Source organism: Dromiciops gliroides, chromosome 2, assembly GCF_019393635.1.
Source record: "Dromiciops gliroides isolate mDroGli1 chromosome 2, mDroGli1.pri, whole genome shotgun sequence".
Classification (NCBI taxonomy): Eukaryota; Metazoa; Chordata; class Mammalia; order Microbiotheria; family Microbiotheriidae; genus Dromiciops; species Dromiciops gliroides.
Genome location: NC_057862.1, coordinates 698,266,518 through 698,290,081, shown reverse-complemented (window position 1 = coordinate 698,290,081; position 23,564 = coordinate 698,266,518). Strand labels below are relative to the sequence as shown.

Sequence of the window (23,564 nt, the reverse complement as noted above, 5' to 3'; positions counted from 1 at the left end):
AACGACATGGTATTCCATCCACTGGTTGTAGCCATTGCCATGGCGCTGGCACCTCACGTCATCACCACTCACCAACACCTATATGGGCCTAGCAAAATTATGACTGGAAGCTGTGAAAATATTTTTGATGACTAGCCTAATTTGGGGGCTAATTTGACTGGAGGACTAATCTGGGGACTTTTGACTAGCTGGCTATCTGACTGCTATTAATTTAATGTGGGTCATTTATAAAGTTCCACCACACTGCTCCACTTCCAAAATTGATAAGAACAGGATTAAGAAGCCACTTAACTAAATAATCAAAGCAGAGTTTATTTATGAGATACTATTTAAAATTAAGAATACAGGGAAATAAAAGGTAAAACCTGACTGCGTTCCTGCAGTCTCTTCCCACCTTTTGTGCCTGGAACTTTTTTAATACAATAAGGGCCTTGTGGCCTCCTGCCTTAGGGCACTCAGGTCCTTTATTCTAACTCCTAGCCCCTTTCACTTTGTAAATCCCCCTGCTTCTCACTTTCCTCTCCTTACTGCCACCACTGACCCCCTGTGTTTCTCTCTCACCAACCTTCTGTCTGTCTGCTCCGTCAGTCTGCCCTTCGGCCTCTCTTTTGTCGTCCCTCTAATCTTGTCCGATGGCCTTTCCTCCTTGCTCTTAGTCCTTTAGCCTTCTCCTGTGCCCCTGCAGCCTCCGTCTCTCATCTGCTGCACTCTGGTCTCTCTATCTCCAACCTTTCCAATCTTGTCAGCCGCCTCCCAGTCCTCTTCTCTGCCTCCCTCTTGAGTCTAACCCCCAGGTCTATATATATCTTTCTTTTCTCCACTCAAATCTCGGGGCTTTTTGCACCCACACACCAAGCTAATCCACTAGCCAGGGTTGTGGCTGGGGCTGGGGGCACGCTCGAGCCTCACGTGCCTCAGCACAAGCTACCCCAGAGCCCAGCATCTCTCAGATACCTCCGCTCAGGTCGGAGGAAGCTGGGGGCTTTTTCCCCCCAGCTGCCTGACCTGGCATCTTGTACAGCCCACGGGGCTTTTTGGCTCAGCCGAAGCAGAGGGGGAGGGGCACCAGCACCTCCCACACAGAAGAGACCCTGAGGGCCTAAGGCTTTCTAATCTCAGCCCAAAGATAGGGTCCCCAAATCAAAATAAATTTCCACAAAGCCCAGTGAGGGCAGTCATGTGACTGTCAGATCGGCCAGCCAATTGGCTTGGGGCTGTGTGTGGTCAGCCTGGGGTCTGCTGGGAAGAAGGGTGGTTTTTCACCATTTTAGCCTGAAGCTGGAAGGTGACAGGACACTGCTGTGTGTTCTCAGCTGATTCCTGGGTGGTGGTGTTATTCAAGTTGCATTTATTTCCCTATTTTATTTCCTTTCCCTTAATCCTACTGATCCTGCTTGTGTGTGTGTGTGTGTTTTTTTTAAAGTTTGTTCTTGTTAAATAAATCCTGCTCTGTTTTGAGGGAAGCTGTTGATCTCCTTCCTTTCCCCAATGTTGTGGTGAGCTGCCTAGCTAACACTCCCCAATTAAAAATTGGTCCCTACATGTTCATGGTTTTCAGGTAGTCCATTGATTTTCAAATTATCTCTCCTGGATCTATTTTCCATGTCAGTTGTTTTTCCAAGGAGATATTTCATATTGCCCTCTATTTTTTTATTCATTTGGATTTGCTTTACTGTATCTTGGTTTCTCATAAATTCACTAGTTTCCATTTGTTCAATCCTAGTTCTTAGGCAATAGTTTTCATCAGACAGCTTTTTTATCCCCTTTTCCATTTGGCTTTTCAAGCTGTTGACTTTTTTCTCATAGCTCTCCTGCATTGTTCTCATTTCTCTTTCCATTCTTTCACCTCTCTAAATCTTCCTTCTATTTCTCCTACTTTCTCTTCAAAGTCTCTTTTGAGCACTTCCAAGGCCTGAGACCAATTCATATATTTCTTGGAAGCTTTGGATGTAGGGGCCCTGTGGTTGTTATCTTCTTCTGAGGGTGCACCTTGATCTTCCTTGTCACTAAAGAAACTTTCTATTGTTCTCAACTTTCTTTGCTTGCTCATCTTGCCATTTTTTACTTGACTTTTAGCTCCCTCTTATAGTGAGGCCTTACTTGCAAGCTACAATGTGTCAAGCTTTAGAGGGTCCCAGGTGTTTTGGTTTGAGGGAAGGCAGGTTTTTCTCTCACCTGGCCTGTTCTCTGGTCCAAAGATAACCTCGAGCCAACTTGGCCCTCCTGCTGCTCAAGATTTCTTCCTGTTTCTCTGCTGGGGTGGGATATCTGAACTCCTCCTCAGGTCCCACAGACACCCCTGTGTTTTCCACCACCACCCTCCCACCTCGGGCCAGCTGTTCAGCCATCTCACCTGAAGGTAAGCTTAGTTCCAGAAGACACTGGTGCTTCAGCTGATTCGGAGGCTGGGGGTAAATTCCCCTTGTGCAGTGTGTTTGGGATCTGTGTCAGCCTGATCGGGGTTAGATTCTGCTCACAGCCCAGTATGGCCCCCTTTACATCTGGAAAATAATCTCAGCCCATCTTTTTGTGTGTTTTGCTGCTCCAGGACTTGTTTTGTTGCTGTTTTGGGTGTAATTGTGTCAGGAGCTCTGTGTGTTTAATGTCTTTCCTCCACCATTCTGGCTCCGCCTCCAAGATAATTTTCAACATTGGTTTTTTATAAGATTTCTAGTTTCAAATTTTTCTCCCTCCTTCCCCCGATGTAAGAGGTGAAAAAAAAGGGTTAACAGAAAAACCTAAGACCCAAGCTTTAATTCAGATATGAGCTCCAGAAGGGAGTTAGACCCCACTTAATGGATAACTTATGCTAGGTTATCGAACCCACAGAAATCAGTGCCCATAATGGGAATAGAAGGAGAGAGGCCATGATGAGCTTAGACTAAATGACAGCCTATAGAAATTCTAATGAAAAACGAAGGTGTTTTGAAACTAAGCATGGGAACCAGAAAGAGACATGTGCAGAAAAGGCCAAATTTGTCCCCAGATTCACCTTATGACGTGTAAACCCCCAAAACACACCTCCACTGAAAAAGGTACTCACTTTGGGGGTTGGCTTAGGACCCCTGGAACTCCAAATTAGGATAAACCCTCCCCTGTACCTCCCCAAGGTGGAGAATAGAGTAGGACAGGCCCTCCCTTGTACCTCCCAAGGGTGGAGATTATTATGAGACTGATAATCAATTTATCCATACTATAAATATAACTGTCTTTTCTTTCACTAATCAAGAGATACCTTTCCACTTTTCTGGTTCTCTCCCTGCGATCACTTACAGTATTGCAATAAAACTTGGGAAACTGAGTCACTGAGTCTTGTAATTCTTTTGGGACAACTCACTATTAATTTGACCCCAAATTCCATCCCACATCATTTGGTGCCCCATCCCACATCACCACCTCCCCAAGACAGCAAACAATCTGATATAGGTTATATATGTACAGTCACACTAAACATATCTCTGCATTAGCCTTGCTGTGAAAGAAGAATCAGAACAAAGAGGAAAAAACTCAAAAAAAGGAAAACAACAAAAAAAAGTAGAAATAGAATGGTTCAATCTGTATCTAGATTCCACAATTCTTTTGTTGGTTGGTTGGTTGATTGGTTTTTGGATTTGGAGAACATTTTCCATCATGAGTCCTTTGGAACTATCTTGGATCACTGTATTGCTGAAAAGAGTCAAGTCTATCACAGTTGATCAACACACAATGTTGTTGATACTGTGTACAATGTTCTCCTGGTTCTGATCATCTCACTCAGCATCAGTTCATGTGAGTCCTTCCACATTTCTCTAAAATCTGCTTGCTCATCATTTCTTCACATTGATTTTTTAAAAAACTTTGTGTTCTAAATTTTCTTCCTCCCTCCCTCCTCACCCTTCCCTATGGAATCAAGCAATTCAATACAAGTCATACATATGCAGTTATGCCAAGCATCATTACATTAGTCAAGTTGTGAAAGAAAATAGATGGAATAACTTTAGAAAGAGGAACTAACAATTAAAATTATTCTTCAATCTGTATTCCAATACCATCAGTTCTTCCTCTGTTGATGATTTGCATTTTTCATAGTCCTTCTGATATCATCCTGCTCATCATTTCTTTCACAGTTACTATTGCTAACTGAATCACCTTCCATCCTATTCCCTCCACTTGATATTTACTCCATTTTCTATCTTCTTCCACCCTATCTCTCCTCAAAAGTGGTTTGCTTTTTACTGCCTCCTGCCCCAATTTGCCCTCCCTTCACCTCTCCCCACTTTTCCCCCTTCCCCTCCCACTTTCACTCAGGGCAAAATATATTGCTATACCAACCTGAGTGTTTATGTTATTCCCTCTTTGAGTCAACTCTGATGAAAGTAAGGCTCACTCATTCCCCCACTCCTTCCCCATTTCCCCCTCCACTCCATAAGCTTTTTCTTGTTTCTTTTATGTGAGCTTTTTTACACCCTTCTACCTCTCCCTTTCCCTTTCTTCCAGTGCATTTCTCTTACCCCTTTACTTTATTTTAAAGATGTCATCATGGGTCTGCTAGATGATAGCGTGGGCAAAGCACCATTCCTGGACCCAGGAAGCCCTGAACCCAAATCCAGCCACAGACATATGTCACCCCATCCTTCGGGCCCCACAAAAAACAAGGACAAATGCTTTACAGATATCATCCCTTCATATTCAATTCACACCTGTGCCCTCTGTTTATGTATATTCCTTTCAGCTGCCCTAATACTTAGAAAGTTCTTATGAGTTGGAAGTATTATCTTCTCAAGTAAGAATGTAAACAGTGTGGTAAAAAAAAAATGAAAGTTTTTAAACAATCGGTTAGGATAACTGAAAGACGCCAGTTTTTTAAGGACCACCCTTTCGGGGAGGAGACCAATGGCATGAGCTATGCACGCCAGTCCGCCTGCTGTGCACGTCAGACTGTCCGCTAGCACTCCACTTCCAGGGTGCGAGCTTAAAAGGCAAGGAGAGAACGGAAGTGGGACTTTTTTCTGCTCTGCTGGTCTCCTGACTGCGCTGCACAGGCTGATGCTGACGAGAGTTCGACTGGGCCCAGCTCGCGGTTACCAGCAGCACTCGCTTGACACAGTCTTTCTCTCTCTCCAAAGGTGGCCTTGGGCTTTTGGTGAGTTTTATACGGAATATAGACTAAGCTTAGACTTAAGACGATTTGTATTGTATTTCTACTTTCCTATCCTTCTAGTCAACATCACCTTGTGACTACCATACAATAAGAGCTCTAACTAGAAAACCAGAAGCTTCTTCCATTTACTAGTCTGGGAGATAAATTAAGGGAAAGGTTAAAGAGGGGAGATTTATGATCTAATATCCAATTTTAAATCTCACAACAGTTTAACCTTTTAATATCCCTCATGATTTCTTTTTCCTGTTTACCTTTTTATGCTTCTCTAGGGTCTTGTATTTGAAAGTCAAATTTTCTATTCAGTTCAGGTCTTTTCATCACAAATGCCTGGAAGTCCTCTTTTTCATTAAAGTCCCATTTTGTTTTGGCAGGGCAATGAGGGTTAAGTGACTTGCCCAGGGTCACACAGCTAGGAAGTGTCAAGTGTCTGAGGTCAGATTTGAACTCAGGTCTTCCTGAATCCAGGACTGGTGCTTTATCCACTGTGCCACTTAGCTGCCCCCTAAAGTCCCATTTTTTCCCCTGAAACATTATACTCAGTTTTGCTGGGTAGGTTATTTTAGGTTGTAGTCCCAGTTCCTTTGCCATCCAGAATATCATATTCCATGACTTCTGGTCCTTTAATGTAGAAGCTGCTAAACCCTGTGTTATCCTGACTGTGTCTCCACAGTATTTGAATTCCTTTTTTGCTGCCCCTGGAATCTCTAGAATGTGGCTATAATATTCTTGGAAGTTTTCCTCTTGGGATCTCTTTCTGGAGGTGGTCCATGAATTCTTTCAATTTCTATTTTACCCTCTGCTTCTAGCATATTGGAGCAATTTTCCCTTACAATTTCTTGGAAGATGATGTCTAGGCTCTTATTTTGGTCATGGTTTTCAGGTAGTCCAATGATTTTCAAATTCTCTCTCCTGGATCTTTTTTCCAGGTCAGCTGTTTTTCCAAGGAGATATTTCATATGGCCCTCTATTTTTTTCATTCAATTGGATTTGCTTTACTGTTTCTTGGTTTCTCATAAAATCACTAGCTTCCATTTGTTTAATCCTAGTTCTTAGGCAATTATTTTCTTCTAAGAGCTTTTGTATCTCCTTTCCCATTTGACTTTTTAAACTGTTGACTTTTTTCTCATTACTCTCCTGCATTTCTTTCATTTCTCTTTCCATTTTTTCCTCCCTCTCTCTAAATCTTCCTTCTATCTCTCCTACTTTCTCTTCAAAGTCCCTTTTGAGCACTTCCAAGGCCTGAGACCAATTCATATTTTTCTTGGAAGCTTTGGATGTAGGGGCCCTGAGGTTGTTATCCTGTTCTGAGGGTATATTCTGGTCTACCCCTCTCCCAAAGAAGCTGTCTATTGTCCGCTGTTTTCTTTGCCAACTCATCTGAAGCTGGAAGTAGATGTCTGATTGAAATCTGATTCTCTATGGTCAGAAGCTTGGCGTGCCTGTGCCCTACCCCCACTGGGCTGCCACCACTTGATTTGCCCCACTGGTTCAGAACCATGGCACTTCACCCCAACTCCAGCAGAGACTACAGCCACTTTACCCCAGCTCACCAAGGAACTTGCTCACCCATCTGAGAGCTGAACCTCAGAAGAGGCCACTGGCGCTGAAGACTCAGAGGCATCAGCTGAGTTCCTCTTTCAGCTAGATCAGCAGGTTATCTCAATTGCCGTTTTTTAGCTGGAGAATAGTCTCACTCTGTTCTTATGTGAGGAGTTAGGCCGCTTTGGGGTTTTTTATGGCATTATTTGGGAGTGAGTGGATGGGTTTATTGGGAGCTCAAGGAAGTCACAACCTCTCCTTCATCATCTTGGCTCTGCCCCCCTGCCTTTTCTTTATTAAAAAAAAAAAAGCATTAATTTTTTTCAATATATGAAAGTCCACCTTTTCTCCTCCCTCCCTCCCTCTGCTCTCCCATTGAGAAAAGAAGAAAAATAAACCCGTTACAAGCATGTTTAGTTGAGTAAAACAAATTTACATATTCACTGTTTTTTAAAATGACTTTTAATACTATTTTTAAAATTTTGAGTTGTAAATTCTCTTCCTCCCTCCAGCCTCTCTCCAACCCAATGTGATATTCACTTATACATTTGAAATCATGCAAAAACATATTTCCATATTAGTCATGTGGCCAAAAAGCAAGAAAAATAAAGTGAAACAATTATGTTTCAATCTACACTCAGTCCATCAGTTCTTTCTCTGGAGATAGATAACATTTTTCATCATGAGTCTTTTGGAACTTTCTTGTATCATTGTATTGATCAGAGTAGCTAAATCTTTCACAGTTGATCATCATACAATATTGCTATTACTGATACAATGTTCTCCTGGTTCTGCTCCCTTCACTTTACATAAATTTATATAAGTCTCTCAGGTTTTTCTAAAACCATCCAGTTCATCATTTCTTATAGCACAATAGTATTCCATGACATTCATAGACCATTACTTGTTCAGCCATTCCCCAATGGATGGGCATTCCTTCAGTTTCCAATTCTTTGCCAGCAGAAACAGAGATGCTAGAAATATCCTTTCCCCTTTTCTTTTATCTCTTTGGGATACATACTAAGCAGTGCTACTGCTGGGTCTAAGGGGATGCACATTTTATAGCTTTTTGGGTGTAGTTCCAAATTGCTCTCCAGAACAGATGGTTCAATTCACAGCTCCATCAACAGTGCACTAGTGTCCCCCTTTTTCCATATCACCTCAAACAAAAGAAATATGTGTCCCAATCTGTACTAGGCCTGTCACCTCTCTGTGTGAGCAGCAAGTTTAATTATGAGGCCTCTGATTTTGCGGTTCCTTTATACTGTTCATCAGAGTTCCTGAGTCTTTCAAGATGACTTGTCTTTACAATGTTATTGTTATTGTAGAAATTGTTCTAATGGCTCACTTCCTTCTGCATCAATTCATACAAATATACCTAGGTTTCTCTGAACTCATCTCCCTTATTATTGCTTATGCCACTTTCCATCACCTTCATATAACATAAATTGTTCAGCCATTTCCCAATGGGATGGCTCTATTCTTTGTACATTGAACCATCCACATTCACTAAGTTTAATTTTTTTTTATTTTTTTTTCTTTTTAGTGAGGCAATTGGGGTTAAGTGACTTGCCCAGGGTCACACAGCTAGTAAGTATTAAGTGTCTGAGGCCGGATTTGAACTCAGGTACTCCTGACTCCAGGGCTGGTGCTCTATCCACTGCACCACCTAGCTGCCCCAACTAAGTTTACAATAGAAAATAATAATACTAAGTCGAGGGGGCAGCTGGGTGGTGAAATGGAGAAAGCACCTGCCTTAGATTCAGAAGGACCTGAGTTCTAGCTGTGTGACCCTGGGCAAGTCACTTAATCCTCATTGCCCTGCCTCCCCTCCCCCCACCCCGCCCTGAAAGAAAAAAGAAAAGAAAAATACTAAGCCAAGTCAAGGGATATGGTGGGATATGGAGAATCCATCAGTCCACATTCTTTATAGTTGGAGCCACTTCTAGGAAGAACTGAAGCTGTACCGTGGCTGCCTGCAAGAATGGGGGTTGGTATCGGAAGTACACGATGGGGAAATACACCACAATGCCACTGAGCAGGAACAGGAAGACGTACAGGAATTCCATCTGTGGTTTGTCCATGATGGGTGCCAAGACCAGGTAGATGGAGGCCAGCAACACAATGACCGGGATGAAGATGGGGACCTTCAGGGAAGAGAACATGGTCACTGGTTATTTGAGAACTCCCAAAGGCGCGCCAGCCTTCATCAGCACAGCCCAGCCCCCATTTCACAAATGTGGAGACTGAGGTCTGGAGCTGGAGACAGGGAGCTGGGTCTTCTACCAACTCTGTGCCTGATGGAGGGTCATCTCATCCAGTGGCCTTCAAGGACTTTTACCGCTTGCTCCTTAGAGGAAGTTCCATCGATCAATCACATCTTACCTTTGCTACCTCCCCACTGATCTCACAAGAAACAAGGAATCTAACAAGGAGGCTGGAACCTCCAAGACTGTGATCTCTAGCATGGGGAGTATGCAGACTGGGTGCTTCCTTTCCCTGCAGGAGCAGGAGAGGTAGGAAGAAAGGAAGGAGAGGAGATCACAGAAGAGCTAATCCAGTACTGCAGCCTGGAAACAGTGCCCCACTTTAAGGAACTAAAAGTCAAGTAAAAGAAAGGCAAGATGAGCTGACAGAGAAAGGTGAGGACCATAGAAATTTTCTTCAGTAACAAGGAAGACCAAAGGGCACCCTCAGAGGAAGATGTCAACATCAGGGCCCCTATATCTAAAACTACCAAGAAAAATAAGAATTGGTCTCAGGCCATAGAGGTGCTCAAAAAGGACTTTGAAGATAAAGTTAGAGAGGTAGAGGAAAAAATGGAAAGAGAAATGAGGGTGATGCAGGAAAGACATGAGAAAAAAGTCAACAGCTTGAAAAGTCAAATTGGCCAAATGGAAAAGGAGGTACAAAAGCTCTCTGATGAAAATAATTGCCTAAGAATGAGGATTGAACAAATGGAAGCCAGTGACTTTGAGAAACCAAGACACAATAAAGCAAATCCAAATGAATAAAAAAATAGAGGGCATTGTGAAATATCTTCTGGGAAAAACTGCTGACCTGGAAAATAGGTCCAGGAGAGATAATTTAAAAATTACTGGTCTACCTGAAAATCATGATCAAGGAAAGAGCTTAGACACCATCTTCCAAGATATCCTCAGGGAAAATTGCCCTGAAATTCTAGAAGAAGAAGCTAAAATAGAAATTGAAAGAATCCACCGATCACCTCCAGAAAGAGATCCCAAAAGGAAAACTCCTAGGAATATTATAGCCAAATTCCAGAGCTCTCAGGTCAAGGAGAAAATATTGCAAGCTGCCAAAAAGAAAGAATTCAAGTACTGTGGAGCCCCAGTCAGGATAGCACAAGATCTAGCAGCTTCTACATTAAAGGACCGGAGGGCAAAGGAAATGGGATTACAACCAAGAATCACCTACCCAGCAAAACTCAGCATAATCTTTCAGTGGAAAAAATGGGACTTTAATGAAAAAGAAGACTTTCAGATATTTGTGATGAAAAGACCTGAACTGAATGGCAAATTTGACTTTCAAATACAAGACTCCAGAGAACCATAAAAAAAAAAAAAATTGGAGCTGGGGGACATACCTGGGGTCATACAGTGGGTGACTGTCTTGTGTCTGAGGCCAGGTTTTGGCTGGGATCCCCCTGGGTCCAGGAGTGATGCTTTGTCCACTGTGTCACTTAGCTAGGTGATGACATCTTTAGGGTTAAATTGAGGATTGAAGGGAATTCACTGGGTGTAACCATTGGAATGATGCCACCTGCTGGAGACTTACTGTAAAAAGTTCCGCCATGAAAGGAAGGTCTTTGAGGGCAAAAACATGCGTCTTTTCTTTGGCCTCAGAAAGTAACGTTTGCTAGTGGGAGGAAGAAGGAAGAGCTGGGTACTCTGACTCGCTCTCTTTCCTTTGGACTCTGGTGGAGAGGGGAGCTAGAAATGTGCTCTCCCTTTATCAGATAGATGAATGTAGGCCTTTTTCTCTCTCTTTACCAAATTCTTATTCTCCTTAATAAATGCTTAAAAGTCTAATTCTTTTTGTTTTGTTTTGTTTTGTTTTTTGTTTTTAGTGAGGCAATTGGGGTTAAGTGACTTGCCCAGGGTCACACAGCTAGTAAGTGTTAAGTGTCTGAGGCCGGATTTGAACTCAGGTACTCCTGACTCCAGGGCCAGTGCTCTATCCACTGCGCCACCTAGCTGCCCCCAAAAGTCTAACTCTTGCTAAAGTTTATAATTTATTGGCGACCACTCATTAGATATTTTAGACAGACTAGCTAGAATTTTAGCCCTTAACATGGGGGAGGGGAAAGTGCAGAGGTGAAATCCTACATGAAAGAAACAAGAAAAGGCTTATGGAGTGGGGGAAGAGATGGGAGAGGAGCAGGGCAGTAAATGAATTTTACACTCATCAGAAAAGGCTCAAAGACCTTAAACTCATCAGAGCTGCCTCAAGGAGGGATTAACAGACACACCAACTGGGTGGAGTAATCTATTTAATCTGGGCAGTAAATGAGCCTAATACTCATCAGAATTGGCTCAAAGACCTCAATCTCATAAGAATTGGCTCAAAGAGGAAATAATGTACACACTCAATTGGGTGGAGTAATCTCTCTAACCCTGCCAGAAAATAGGAGGGGAAGGGGATAAAGAGAGAGGGGCAAAAGAAGGAAGGGCAGAGTGGGAGAGGGGACAGACAGAAGCAAATCCCTTTTGAAGAGTGATAGGATGAAAGAAGATGGATAATAGAATAAATATCATGGGGAAGGGAATAGGATGGAAGGGAAACTGTTAACAATAGTAAACATGAAAAAGAGAAAAGGGGGGAAAATTGTATAAAAAATATTTATAGCAACTCTTGGTGGAGGCTAAGAATTGAGAATCAAGGGAATGTCCATCCATTGAGGAATGATGGAAAAAGCTGTGTTATATGATTGTAGTGGAATGGTCTTGTGCTATAGGAAATGACAAACAGGATGATCCCCGAAAAACCTTGAAAGACTAATGAGCATCGATGTATAGTGAAGTGAGCAGAGCTGGGAGGACATTGTGCGTAGTGACAGCAGTATTGTTCAATGAGCAATTGTGAATGACTTAACTACTCTCAGCAGTGCAATGATCCAGGACAATTCCAAGGAACTAATGAGGAAGCTTACTCTGCACCCCTATAGAAAGGACTAATAAAAAGAACACTTGTGGATTGTACATATATAACCTGATTGCCATCTTGTGGAGGGGGGAGGAAAGGGAGGGAGAAGAATTCAGAACTCTAAATCTTATGAAAATGAATGTTGAAAACCACCCTTACGTGTAACTGGAAAATAAAGTAAATGTTTGTTGCAAATTGAAAAAAAAAAAGAAGAAGAAGAAGAGCTGATCCAGGATGGGGAGGAAGATGACAGCCAGCTGGATCATACCTCCGGGCTTCATAGGGCTAACCAGAGCTCAGCTCCTGGCCCATAGTAGCTAGGCTTCCACCAGTCTCAGACAACCATGGATCAGCGCCTTGAAGAGCCACAGGCCACAGTGTGGCTGTGCAGTCCTCTACGGGAGCCGCAGCTCCTGCCTCAACGAGGACATCAGAAAACTGTGCTCTCTGTTGCCTGTCCGTTCCTGTGTCTCACTCGTTTTTCTTCTTCCCGAGCTTGAAGGCCCATCTCAGTTTCGCAAGCTGCTCCTGAGTACTGAACTCCATCTGGCTCGGTCCTTGGACATCTCCTCCCAGCTGCCAGTGTCTATTCCCTGAGCCCTCAAGTCTCGTTTGCATACATCTCTATAGCGAAGCTGGGGGAATCCAGTAGGTCTTTGGCCTGAGGCTAACTCACCATAGAGTAGGTCTTTAGGAATGCACCCGTCTTGCATGAGGTATACATGACTGAGCCAATGCAGCAGGTGCTTAATAAGTGTTTATTGATTGACTTTGAGGTTTATTGGTTAAAGGAGTTTTCCCCAAAAGAACTGCTCTGCCATCTATCTTGCTGACCCCAGTTTCTCCTAATTCCAAGGTCAGCCTTCTTCCTGCCTTGCCAGGCTGCTCAGAGGGTCTCTAGCATCCACGAACAACTCTGACTGCAGACCCCAATGGCCCACACCTAGAGACCTGGACCAGCTCTGGGGTCCAGGCTGTTGAAATCTCAGCAGAACAGGAGGTCCTCTCACCTGAGCTCTTCCCTTTGCTTACTCTGTCCCTTGCCTGGGCTCACACCCTCTTTATTTCTGGTGAGCCCTAAGACCTGTGGCCCGCAAGACAGCTGACACCTATCAACTGAATGTGTAGAACAAGAGGCTGAGGTGAGAAAAAGGGTCCTCACCCGGTCCTTCTCTCATGGGTGAGTTCTTCTGGAACCTCCATTTTGAGGAAGGGCCCAGACCCACCATTCCTGTCCTGGCTCTGCTTCTGACTCCCTGGATCGCTCCCCAAGGTCTCCACCCCAGTCCCTTCCTTCTGTAGCCCCATTAGAATGTAAGCTCCTTGAGGGCAGAGCCTGAGGGTCCTTGTCCTTGTATTGATATCTCCAGACTTAGCACAAGGTAAGTGCTGACTCAGTTTACCTTGTATGATCTTGGCAGGTCCTTCTTCTTAATTTTTACATAAAGGAGGCAGCTGATGGTAGTTCCATGAATTATCCATATTAGGAAGCTAAGAGAGAACAGAGTGGCTTATTCCCTGCATCTGGGGCCAACAACTTGCTAGGGGCAGCCTGCTGACTGACTACAAGACCACTTCTCCTATAACCAACCCCACTAGTGTGCTGGGCAGAGAAGGGGAACAAAGCGGGTCCTACGAAACAGCAGCTCTCCCTGAGGCTGTGGAGTCAGGGAGCCCCAGGCTTGGCTTCTGCAGAGCTCTGGGACCTGGGGCAGACTCTTCACTTCTGTAGGTCTCCCTTCTCTCCACTTGGAAGTGGGACTAATACTAGGTCCTATCTCCCAAGGTTGCTGGGAGAGTCAAGTGAGATGGCACGTGTAAAGAACATTGGGAACAAACTCCACAGAAATGTTTGCTGCTGCTGCCCATCCCCTGGGACTGTCCTCCCCCGAGGTCCTGGCCAGGGCCTAACCACCTTCTTCCTCCTGCTGTGACTGCCAGCCATCCAACCACAGCAAAGCTCCTACACCACTTGCCTTTGTCTTGAGTCAAGTTTTTCAGGACCAGGGCCAGCACAGATGAAGTAACTCTCCCTCTCCTTTTTTTTTCTTTCTAATTTTTAAAAATTTCTTTTTATTTTTTTGTGAGGCAATAAGGGTTAAGTGACTTGCCCAGGGTCACACAGCTAGTAAGTGTCAAGAGTCTGAGGCCAGATTTGAACTCAGGTCCTCCTGAATCCAGGGCCGGTGCTTTATCCACTGCACCACCTAGCCGCCCCTTTTATTTAATTTTTTTTTAAATTTTTTTTTCTCCCTCTCCTTACTCCTAACAACTACGCTCCTGGGTATAGGTAGCCCAGGCTTGATTCAGTCTTTTGACTCGTGCTGGTGACTCACCTTGAGGTCCCGCCCACTAAAACCCAAAGATCTGTCTCCCAGTTTACCCGCCATCTTGATTGATCTTTCAAACCCAACTGTAAACACCCCCCCCCCCCCATCTCCCCAAGGACCTTCACACTTGCCTGCAAAAGTTGACGATGCTGCTGAAATTTGCCGGGATGATCATGATGAGAGCTATGGCGGACGTGAAAGTCAGCGCTGGAGAAGGGGTGAGACGGCGGACGTGAGCCATGGAGAGGATAGCTGGCTGAAAGTCACAGCAGGAGGAAGAAGGGGGTCAGGCCCTGGCAGGGACCCCTCAGGAGGACAGGATGGGCATTCAAGGACCAGGGCTACCTCAGAGGATGGGGGCGGGCTCCTGCCTGAGCCGGAGCATCGGGGCCTGGGGAAGGGGCTCCCCGCAGGCGCAGGAAGAAGCCCCTCCTTACCATGTGGCCCTCCCTGGCGGCAGCATAGCACATGCGGCTCCCGCCAAAGAAGCTTCCGTTCACTGAGCCGAACGTTGAGAGGGCCACTGACACAGGCATCAGCCAGGCCCAATTCCCCAGGATTTGGTTCCTGAGAAATACAAAGAGCAAGAAAAGAAGTTCGAGTGGACTTGGGGCCCTTCTGCCCCTTACCTTGCTCCGCTCTCTAGCCAAGCAAACTTATGAACCGCCCGGGGCAGGGGCCTCATCCCTCTAAGCGGCTGGGGCAGAGCAGGGCCCACAGGAGCAGTCATCATTCAGCCCTTGCAGGCTCATCCGACTCTCTGCGACCCTTTTGGGGTTTTCTTGGCAGGGATCCTGAAGGGCTCAGCCATTTCCTTCTCCAACCCATTTGACAGATAAGAAAACTGAGGCAGGCAGGGTGAAGTGACTTGCCCAGGGTCACCCAGCTAGGAAGTGTCTGATGCGGGATTTGAACTCAGGAAAAGGAGTCTTTTGGATTTCAGGGCTGGCCCTCTATCCACTGAGCTATACCTAGCTGCTCCATGGTAGGGACCAGTGAAATACTTCAAGACAGGGGCTACCAGTGGCTGGGGTCCCCTCACTTTTCTAAGGCCAGTGTTGTTTCCCTGAAGATTGTTCCTATCAGTGTGTGAAGGAGGAAGTGCCAGGACTACAGTGTGAGGCTAAGGGGGGGGGGGTCGAAAGCCAGGGCTGGCCACCGTCTGCCTGGAATCTGCCCTGAGCCCTCTCCCTGCCAGGCAGGCATACTGGAAGGGAAGGGACACAAACAGGAGAAGGACTGGCCATGGATGGGGATAGAGAACAGGAGGAGAGAAAAGCCAACTCCAGGATCCCAGGTTCTAATCCTCCCTTGGCCGCTTGCCAGCTGGGTAACAGAGGCTGCTCACTTTCCCAGTCTATACTTGGGGTCCTATGCAAGGGGAAGGTCCTGAGAAAGAGCCTTGAGGGCCATGTGGAGACTGAAGGCATTTCCCACTCATTTTTAAGTTGGAAGGGATTTCAGGGGAAAAGGCTTTTCTTTCACTGGGCCTCAGTTTCTACCTCTGAAAAATGGGAGTAATGGCACTTAGCTTTGTCAATACTCAGCCACTCTAGGGATGCACATTGTTCTTTCTGCCCAGCCTGGAGGGTCTCCCCACACAGGACACCCTGTGTCTGCAGCTCACCCCCACGTGACAGCCAGAGCACTGGAGTCCCGGATGTCGCTGGGACTCATGACTGCCATGTAGCTCAGGTTCACGAGGATGTAGAGACCAGTGACCAGGGGGATGGAGATCACAACAGCCCACAGCAGCGTCTTCTGTGGAGGGAAATGCAAAGAGAGGCTCCAGGGCCCTCCCCCCACTCTCACGGGAGAGGCTCGAGGTTTAGGCATTTTCTTCCGTGCCTGCTGGGGGTAAAGGCCCCTGGCTGTCCTTGGGGGCTTAGCATCCAGGTCTACAGACACATCCAAGAACACGGAACTAGCAGAATGAGGAGGGGACCAGCTGAGCCTTCAAAAGGGGCTGAATGAGGTCGGGGGAAGAATGAGGAGGAGGAGGGGGAGGGGGAGGAGGAAGAGGAAAAAGAGGAGGGGAGGGGAGGGGAGGGGGAGGAGGAGGCAGAGGGGGGAGGAGGAGGGGAGGGGAGAAGACCTTAACGTTTATATAAACACCACCTTTAGGCCCACAAACCCTTGGCCTCTTCTGGGCCCTAGGAAGCCGAAGTAAAGAGAGCTGTGGCCTACAGGAAGGCCACAGGTTCTTCTCACACCTCATCTGGAGGGCAGCCATCTGTTCTGGGCATTGTTGTTTAGAAAGGACAGTGATAAGCTGCACACTGTCCAGGGGAGGGGCCCAGAGTCCCGGTGACCAGTGGAGGAGACTCAGCCTGGGAAGGGAGTGTGGGGGGGATGCTGGGTGGGCACAGCTGCAGGCTCTCCTGCTGAAGGGCACGAGCCTGGTTCTGCTTGGCTTCTGGGAGCAGGACGAGGAGCCCTTGGAGGGGAAGATGCAAAGAGGCCATTTGAGGATGCAGGTCAGAAAGAGACCCCTGTGGCAAAGTGGGATGGGCTTCCTGGGGCTCCTGGTGGGTCCCTCTCCCTCCCCTAGAAGTGTTGAGCCAAAGCTGGCACCTTCCTGCCTGGGAAGTCAGAGTGCAGATTCCTCCCTTCATCCCTCCCTCCCTTCCTTCCTTCCTTCCTCCCTCCCTCCCTTCCTTCCTTCTTTTCTTTCTTCCTCCCTCCCCTCCTTCCATCCATTCTCCCGCCCTCCCTTTCTTTTCATTTCTTTTTTTTTTTTGGTGAGGCAATTGGGGTCAAGTGACTTGCCCAGGGTCACACAGCTAGTAAGTGTCAAGTGTCTGAGGCTGGATTTGAACTCAGGCCCTGCTGAATCCAGGGCCGGTGCTCTATCCACTACACCACCTAGCTGCTCCCCTCCCTTCCTTTCTTCCTTCCTCCCTCTCTCCCCTCATCCCTCCCTCCCTCCCTTCCTTTTCTTCCTCATTCCCCTCCTTCCTTCCCTCCTTTCTTCCTTCCTCCCTCTCTCCCCTCATCTCTCCCTCCCTCTCTCCCTTCCTTCCTTCTTTCCTTCTTCCCTCCCCTCCTTCCTTCCTTCCTTCCTTCCTTCCTTCCTTCCTTCCTTCCTTCCTTCCTTCCTTCCTTCCTTCCTTCCTTCCTTCCTTCCTTCCTTCCTTCCTTCCTCCTTCCCCTCATCCCTCCCTCCCTTCCCTCATCCCTTCCTCCCTCCTCCCCTTCCTGTTTGAGCTGGACTAGCTGTCAAGGTCCCCTTCAGGTGTCAGATTCTCTGATTCTGTAAAAGAGCTGCCAGTAGGGGCAGCTAGGTGGCACAGTGGATAAAGCACTGGCCCTGGATTCAGGAGGACCTGGGTTCAAATCCAGCCTCAGACACTTGACCGAGTACTAACTGTGTGACCCTGGGTAAGTCACTTAACCCTCACTGCCCCCCCCAAAAAGCTGCCAGTAGTGTTGGGAGTGTGGAAACAGAGCATTTGCACCTCAGTTGTGCTCTACAAAACAAGATTAACACCAGCTCTTCGTGTGCTAGAGCACATCGGTGCTCCTTGAGTGGAATTGATCTAAGCTGCTTCATGATCCTCCAGCTCTCAGGTCTGCTTAGGCTAGAGAATGTGTGTGTGTGTGTGTGTGTGTGTGTAGGGGATGTTAGTCCACATGGAGGTGGGCAGCCCCCAACACAGGGCAGTGTCAGGTAGAGGGAAGACCTGGAGGGGAAAGGAAGGGAAAGGGAGGAGGAAGAAAAGAAGAGACATACAACAGGACGTTTACTATAAGGGCAAGGTGTGACCTGGAGTCAGCTGGTACAGGCTTGAGAGAGCTGATTATTAAATTTCAGTATCAGTATGCACATTTATACCTTGGAAACTGGCAAATGCTACTAATCAGGGCTTGCTTTATTGTTGTCTAGCCTTAAGGAAGTGAAGGAAGAAATCTGAATAATGCAGATGAAACTTTAAAATATGTTGGGACAGGGGGCAGCTAGGTGGCGCAGTGGATAAAGCACCGGCCCTGAATTCAGGAGTACCTGAGTTCGGATCCGGCCTCCGACACTTGACACTTACTAGCTGTGTGACCCTGGGCAAGTCACTTAACCCCCATTGCCCCGCAAAAACAAAACAAAACAAAACAAAACAAAACAAAAACAAAAACAAAAACAAAAACAAAAACAAAAACAAAAACAAAATATGTTGGGACAGATTTTGTTCCCTTCTGAGAGTTGGTGATTAACCATCTACCAGTCAGGTAAGAGTGTAGTTATAGAAAGAGCTAAGGGAAATCACTTAGTAAAAAGACAAGTATTCAGCACTCACTGCTTGTGATAGGTAAGTAAATAAATACAAGCTAATGGCATGGCAGTGGTGGGAATGGAGGGCTCCCCCTTACACCTGAGCTGAGGTCAGCATTCCTAAAGGTAGATGTAAGGATGAGGTCACTGGCCTGCTGAGCACTGCAGGTGAATGGTTAACTACTGTCTTAGCCCAGGCCGAGTTTGAGGGAGTCCAGGGCAGCCAGAAACCCAGGGAGGTGATCTAGTAGGAGCCCTGGGGCCCAGAAGGGATGGGAGATGGGGGAGGGATGGGAGGGAGAAGGGGGAGGGATGGGAGGGAGAAGGGGGGAGGACAAGGTTGGAAGATGGGAGGGTAGCGGGGAAGGGATAGTAAAGGGAGGGTGGGGGAGGGAGGGGATGACCTTGAAGGAGTGTTCCCTGCCCCACATTAAAGCCTCCAGAGTTAAGGGGTAAACATCTGGTTTCCAGGGGCAGCTTTTCTATCTCTGGGAAACCTTGTGGCTATCTGGGGCTCTCAGGTCATCCTCACCTCCCAGGTCTGCTGCAATAAGTTCCTAAGGACAACAGCAGCACCGAGTACCCCTCCCCACCCCCGGGAGTTTCAAGGTTTCCAAGCCTTCCCATCCATGGCCCTCACTCACCATATACCTATGAGGTGAGTTCTGAAAGTATGTGTTCCGATTCACTGAGGAGGAAGATGAGGCTTGGGGAGAGGAAGAGGCTGGTCCCAGAGCCCAAGCTAGTAAGCCTCAGAAGACCCAGGGTCCCTGCGGCTGCTTTGTCTCCCCAGCAGGCTTCCCAAGCTCAACCCTACCCTCTACCTAGCAAGCTGCTGCCCTGCCAGTCACATCGACCAATGTGGGTTGGGAGGACTGCAGGGCTGGACCCCTCCCATACAGCCCGAAGCCTGCACCAGGGTGCCCCAGGAGAGCTGGCAGGAAACTGGGGCCTCTTCATCTTAGCCTTCCCTCTTGCAGTCCTACTCAGCATTCCAAGTGCTTTGGTTAGGGAGGCAGCCTTGGGAAACCAGGTGGGGAGCGACCCGCAGGGCAGAAACTCTCCCTTCCTTCCCAGTCCTCTCATCTACTCCCCAGACCTCATCTTTCCTCCTCCATGGGTTCTCCTGGCTCATTGCTTGACTGTCCATTTAAAGTGAATGCCGGGGGGCAGCTAGGTGGCGGGGTGGATAGAGCACTGGAGTCAGGAGTACCTGAGTTCAAATCTGGCCTCAGACACTTAACACTTACTAGCTGTGTGACCCTGGGCAAGTCACTTAACCCCAATTGCCACACACACACACACACACACACACACACACACACACACACTAAATAAATAAACAAACAAACTAATTAATTAATTAATTTTAAAAAATTAATGCCAATTTCAGGTTGGAAAGGCCCTTGCTTCAGGGGAAAACTACCACCTCCTCAACCTGCCCTCAAAAACCCTCCACACCTGCCCAGTCTCCTCTGCCGGTGCTTCCCTTCTGAATGCTCCAGAACCTGTCCATGAGCAGTTTCTGGTTCTCCCCTTCTCCCCCCACCCATGTACACTTCTGTGTGCCATACAATCCCACCTCCTCTCTTCGATGCTGAAATTCTCTTCCAGTCCGTGCCCACCGCCCTGCCCCCCTGGATAGAATTAGAGGTCCTATAGCCCAGGCTGCCCTGGGGTTTTCTTTGTGTGCCCAGAATTTGGTACAGTGCCCAACAGTCCTCGATGCCCGGTGACTGACTGACTGATGGATCTCTGGGGAAGCTTTTGTCTATCTCCCCAGCTGTGAGGGAGCAGTCCCTCCTGTTATCCTGGGGTACTTGGTCAGAGCTCTCCTACCCTTCCTTGTAGCCTCTCTATGCACATGCTGGGCCCCCCCAGGAGACTGTGGCCTCCCTGAAGTCAGACCCACTCATTTTGCTTGGAAGTAAGTTTCCAGGGGACAGAAGGGTGGGCTTGGCTTCTGGGAGCCCTGTGTTTGAAGGCCCTGGTTCAAGTCATTTAGCTTTTATAAGCCTCATTTTCCTTTTCTGTAGAACGGAGCGGGAACAGCATCTACCTCCTAAAACACCTTGCTTCCTGTTGTGGGTTTTGGTTTTTGGCTTTGTGCTCTCAGCTCCTAGGACTGTGCCAAGCACAAAGTACGTGCTCAGATGGTGGCTGAACTGGCTCCTCGCGATCCCGCTCCATGCCAGGCAGGAGGCTTCACAGAGGGCAATGAATTAAGTGAAGGGTTTTTTTTGGGGGGGGGCGTCTCTGGGGGTGTGTGTGAGGCAATGCAAACAGAACAGGCTAACTCCTGAGCAGTCCTGTTCCTCACGGTCAGTGGTCCCGAGTTAGGAATCAAACCTGCCAATGTGTGATCCACGGGGTGGGGGTGGGGGGGGCGTGGCACTCACATTGGCGTTCCTCAGCTCTTCGGTCACCAAATTCAAGTAGTTCCAGCCACTGAAAGACCAGAGGCCCTGGTAGAAGGCGATGCCGACGCTTCCCAGCTGCTGCGTGGTGCCGGCGAAGGTGTTCTGGAGGGTCTCCCCGGCGCGACCCTGGACCAGGACCCAGAGCCCTCCGCCACTGATGAGCAGCAGCGCCAGGACCTTGGCTACCGAGCACACGTTCATCAGCCGAGTGGCCTGCCGGACACTCAGGCAGTTGGCCAAGGCAAGGATCAGGATGCAGCTAGCGGCCACACACTTGACCAGCACCTCTGGCGGCGAGGAGCAGCCGGGGTAGAAGGGGGTCACCACGTACTCCGCAAAAACTAAAGACATGGCAGCAGTTGCAGCGGGTTTTATCAACAGCGTCGAGACGTAAATCACTAGGAAAGCGGGGAGGGACCCGAAGATGCGAAGAATGTAGACGTAGTCTCCGCCGGATTCTGGGATGAGTGTGGCCAGCTCAGCATAGCTCAGAGCCCCCAGGGTGGCCAGGAGGCCGCAGGCAGCCCAGATAGCCAGGCTCCCCTCGGGACTCCCCATCTGGTAGAGAACGTGCTGAGGGTTCACAAAGATCCCGGAGCCGATCATACAGCCTGTGATCATTGACACGGAGCTGGCCAGTCCCAGCTCCCGCTGAAGCCGCAGCTTGGCGGGCTCAGCATCTCTGGGAAACGGCAGCCTTTTCTCCTCTTCGCTCATTGTCTCCGAGCTGTTGCCAACAGGTGTTGTGGGCAGCCAGGGGCAGAGACCGAGTTTTGTTCTGAGTGAAGTTAATGATTATACCTGGAATTTGGCCAACAAGACAAAGGGCCCCGAAGCAGCAGGTGAAGGGGCCAGGCTCTGGAGGTAGAGCGCCCTTGACTTCACTTGGGACAGGTCAGTCCAGTGCGAAAGACATTTGGAGTCCGGGAACTGAGTGCAAATTCAAAAGACGTTTATTAAGTACCTACTATGCGGCAGGCCCTGTGCTAAGCCCTGGGGATACAAGGAGAGACAAAAAGACAGCCCCTGCCCTCCAGGAGCTTACAGTCTAAGAGGGAGACAACAAGCAAACAAATACACACTGAGAAGCTGGATGCAGGACAAACAGGCCCCGGCATGAGGAGGGCTTGGGAAGGCTGCCTGTAGGAGGTGGGATTTTAGGGGAAACTTAAAGGAAACTGAGGAGGTCAGGAGTCAGAGCAGAGGAGGTAGAGTGTTCCAGGCAAGGGGACAGCCAGAGAGAACACCTGGAGCCCAGGGATGGAGGGCCTTGTTCATGGGACAGCCAGGATGTCAGTGTCACTGGATCCAAGAGTTCATGTTGGGGAGGGAGGTGTGAGAAGACTGGAAAGGAAGGAGGGGACAGGTTAGGAAGGGCTTTGAATGCCAAAGAGACCCTTTTCTATTTGCTCATGGAGGTAAGGCAATAGGGAGCCAATGAGGTTGAGTAGGGGATCCACGTGGTCACACCTGTGCCTGAAGGAGATCTCTTTGGTGGCTGAATGGAGGATAGACTGGAGCTGAGAGAAACCTGAGGCAGGCAGACCCCCAAAAGGGATTGCTGTAGTCCAGCTTGGAGGTGACGGGGTCTGCACCAGGGCAGGGGCAGTGTTGGAGAAGAGAAGGGAGTGTTTTGGAGAGATGCTGAAAAGGTGTAAGTCACCTGGCCTCCCTCAGACTCAGTTTTTTCCTTTTGAAAATGAGGGTTTGGACTAGATCAGGGTTCTCAATATTTTTATGTTTTTTTTTACATTAAACTGTTTTAATGGTCTCAAAATTCTGTGAAAGATTTTTGGTCAAGTTGTTTCCATTTAAAATTACTGATTTTATGGGAACTAAATCAAATTTATAAGAATTCAAGTCATTCCCCAATGAACAGGCAGTTTTCTGATGAAGAAACCAAAGCTATCTATTCCCATATGAAAAAATGCTCTAAATCTCTAATGATTAGAGAGATGCAAATTAAAACAACTCTGAGGTACCACCTGACACCTATCAGATTGGCTAATATGACAAAAAAGGAAAATAATAAATGGTGGAGAAATTGGAACACTAACAAATTGTTGGTGGAGCTGTGAACTGATCCAACCATTCTGGAGAGCAATTTGGAATTATGCCCGAAGGGCTATAAAGCTGTGCATACCCTTTGACCCAGCAATACCACTTTTGGGTCTTTTTCCCAAAGGGATCATAAAAAAGGGAAAAGGACCCACATGTACAAAAATATTCATAGCTGCTCTTTTTTGTTGGTGGCAAGGAATTGGAAATTGAGGGGCTGCTCATCAATTGGGGAATGGCTGAACAAGTTGTGGTATATGAATGTAATGGAATTCTACTGTGCTGTAAGAAACAATGAGCAATGAGAAACCTGGAAGGACTTGCATGAACTGATGATGAGTGAGATGAGCAGAACCAGGAGAACATTTGTACACAGTATCATCAACATTATGTGTTGATCAACTGTGATGGACTTTATTCTTCTCAGCAATACAGTGGTACAAGATAGTTCCAAGGGATTCACCATGAAAAAGGCTCTCCAAATCCAGAAAAAAAGAACTGTGGAATATAGATGCAGATTGAACCATAGTATTTCTTTTGTTTTTAGTGCTGTTTTCTTATTTGAGGTTATTTCTTTTTGCTCTGATTCTTCTCTTATAACATGACTAATGCAGAAATATGTTTAATGTTATTGTACATACATAACCTAT

The 23,564-nt window shown here is 47.3% G+C and overlaps 1 protein-coding gene across 1 annotated transcript; it reads right to left on the bottom strand.

The window, feature by feature from the left end:
* Nucleotides 1-8,527: 8,527 nt before the first annotated feature.
* On the bottom strand, nt 8,528-21,573 carry LOC122744551 (b(0,+)-type amino acid transporter 1-like). Its single transcript, XM_043990085.1, is given in 6 exon segments — nt 8,528-8,826; nt 13,246-13,333; nt 14,292-14,428; nt 14,610-14,739; nt 15,800-15,933; nt 20,836-21,573. Coding segments are annotated over 6 exon segments (1,461 nt in total). The 3' UTR covers nt 8,528-8,592.
* Nucleotides 21,574-23,564: the final 1,991 nt, after the last annotated feature.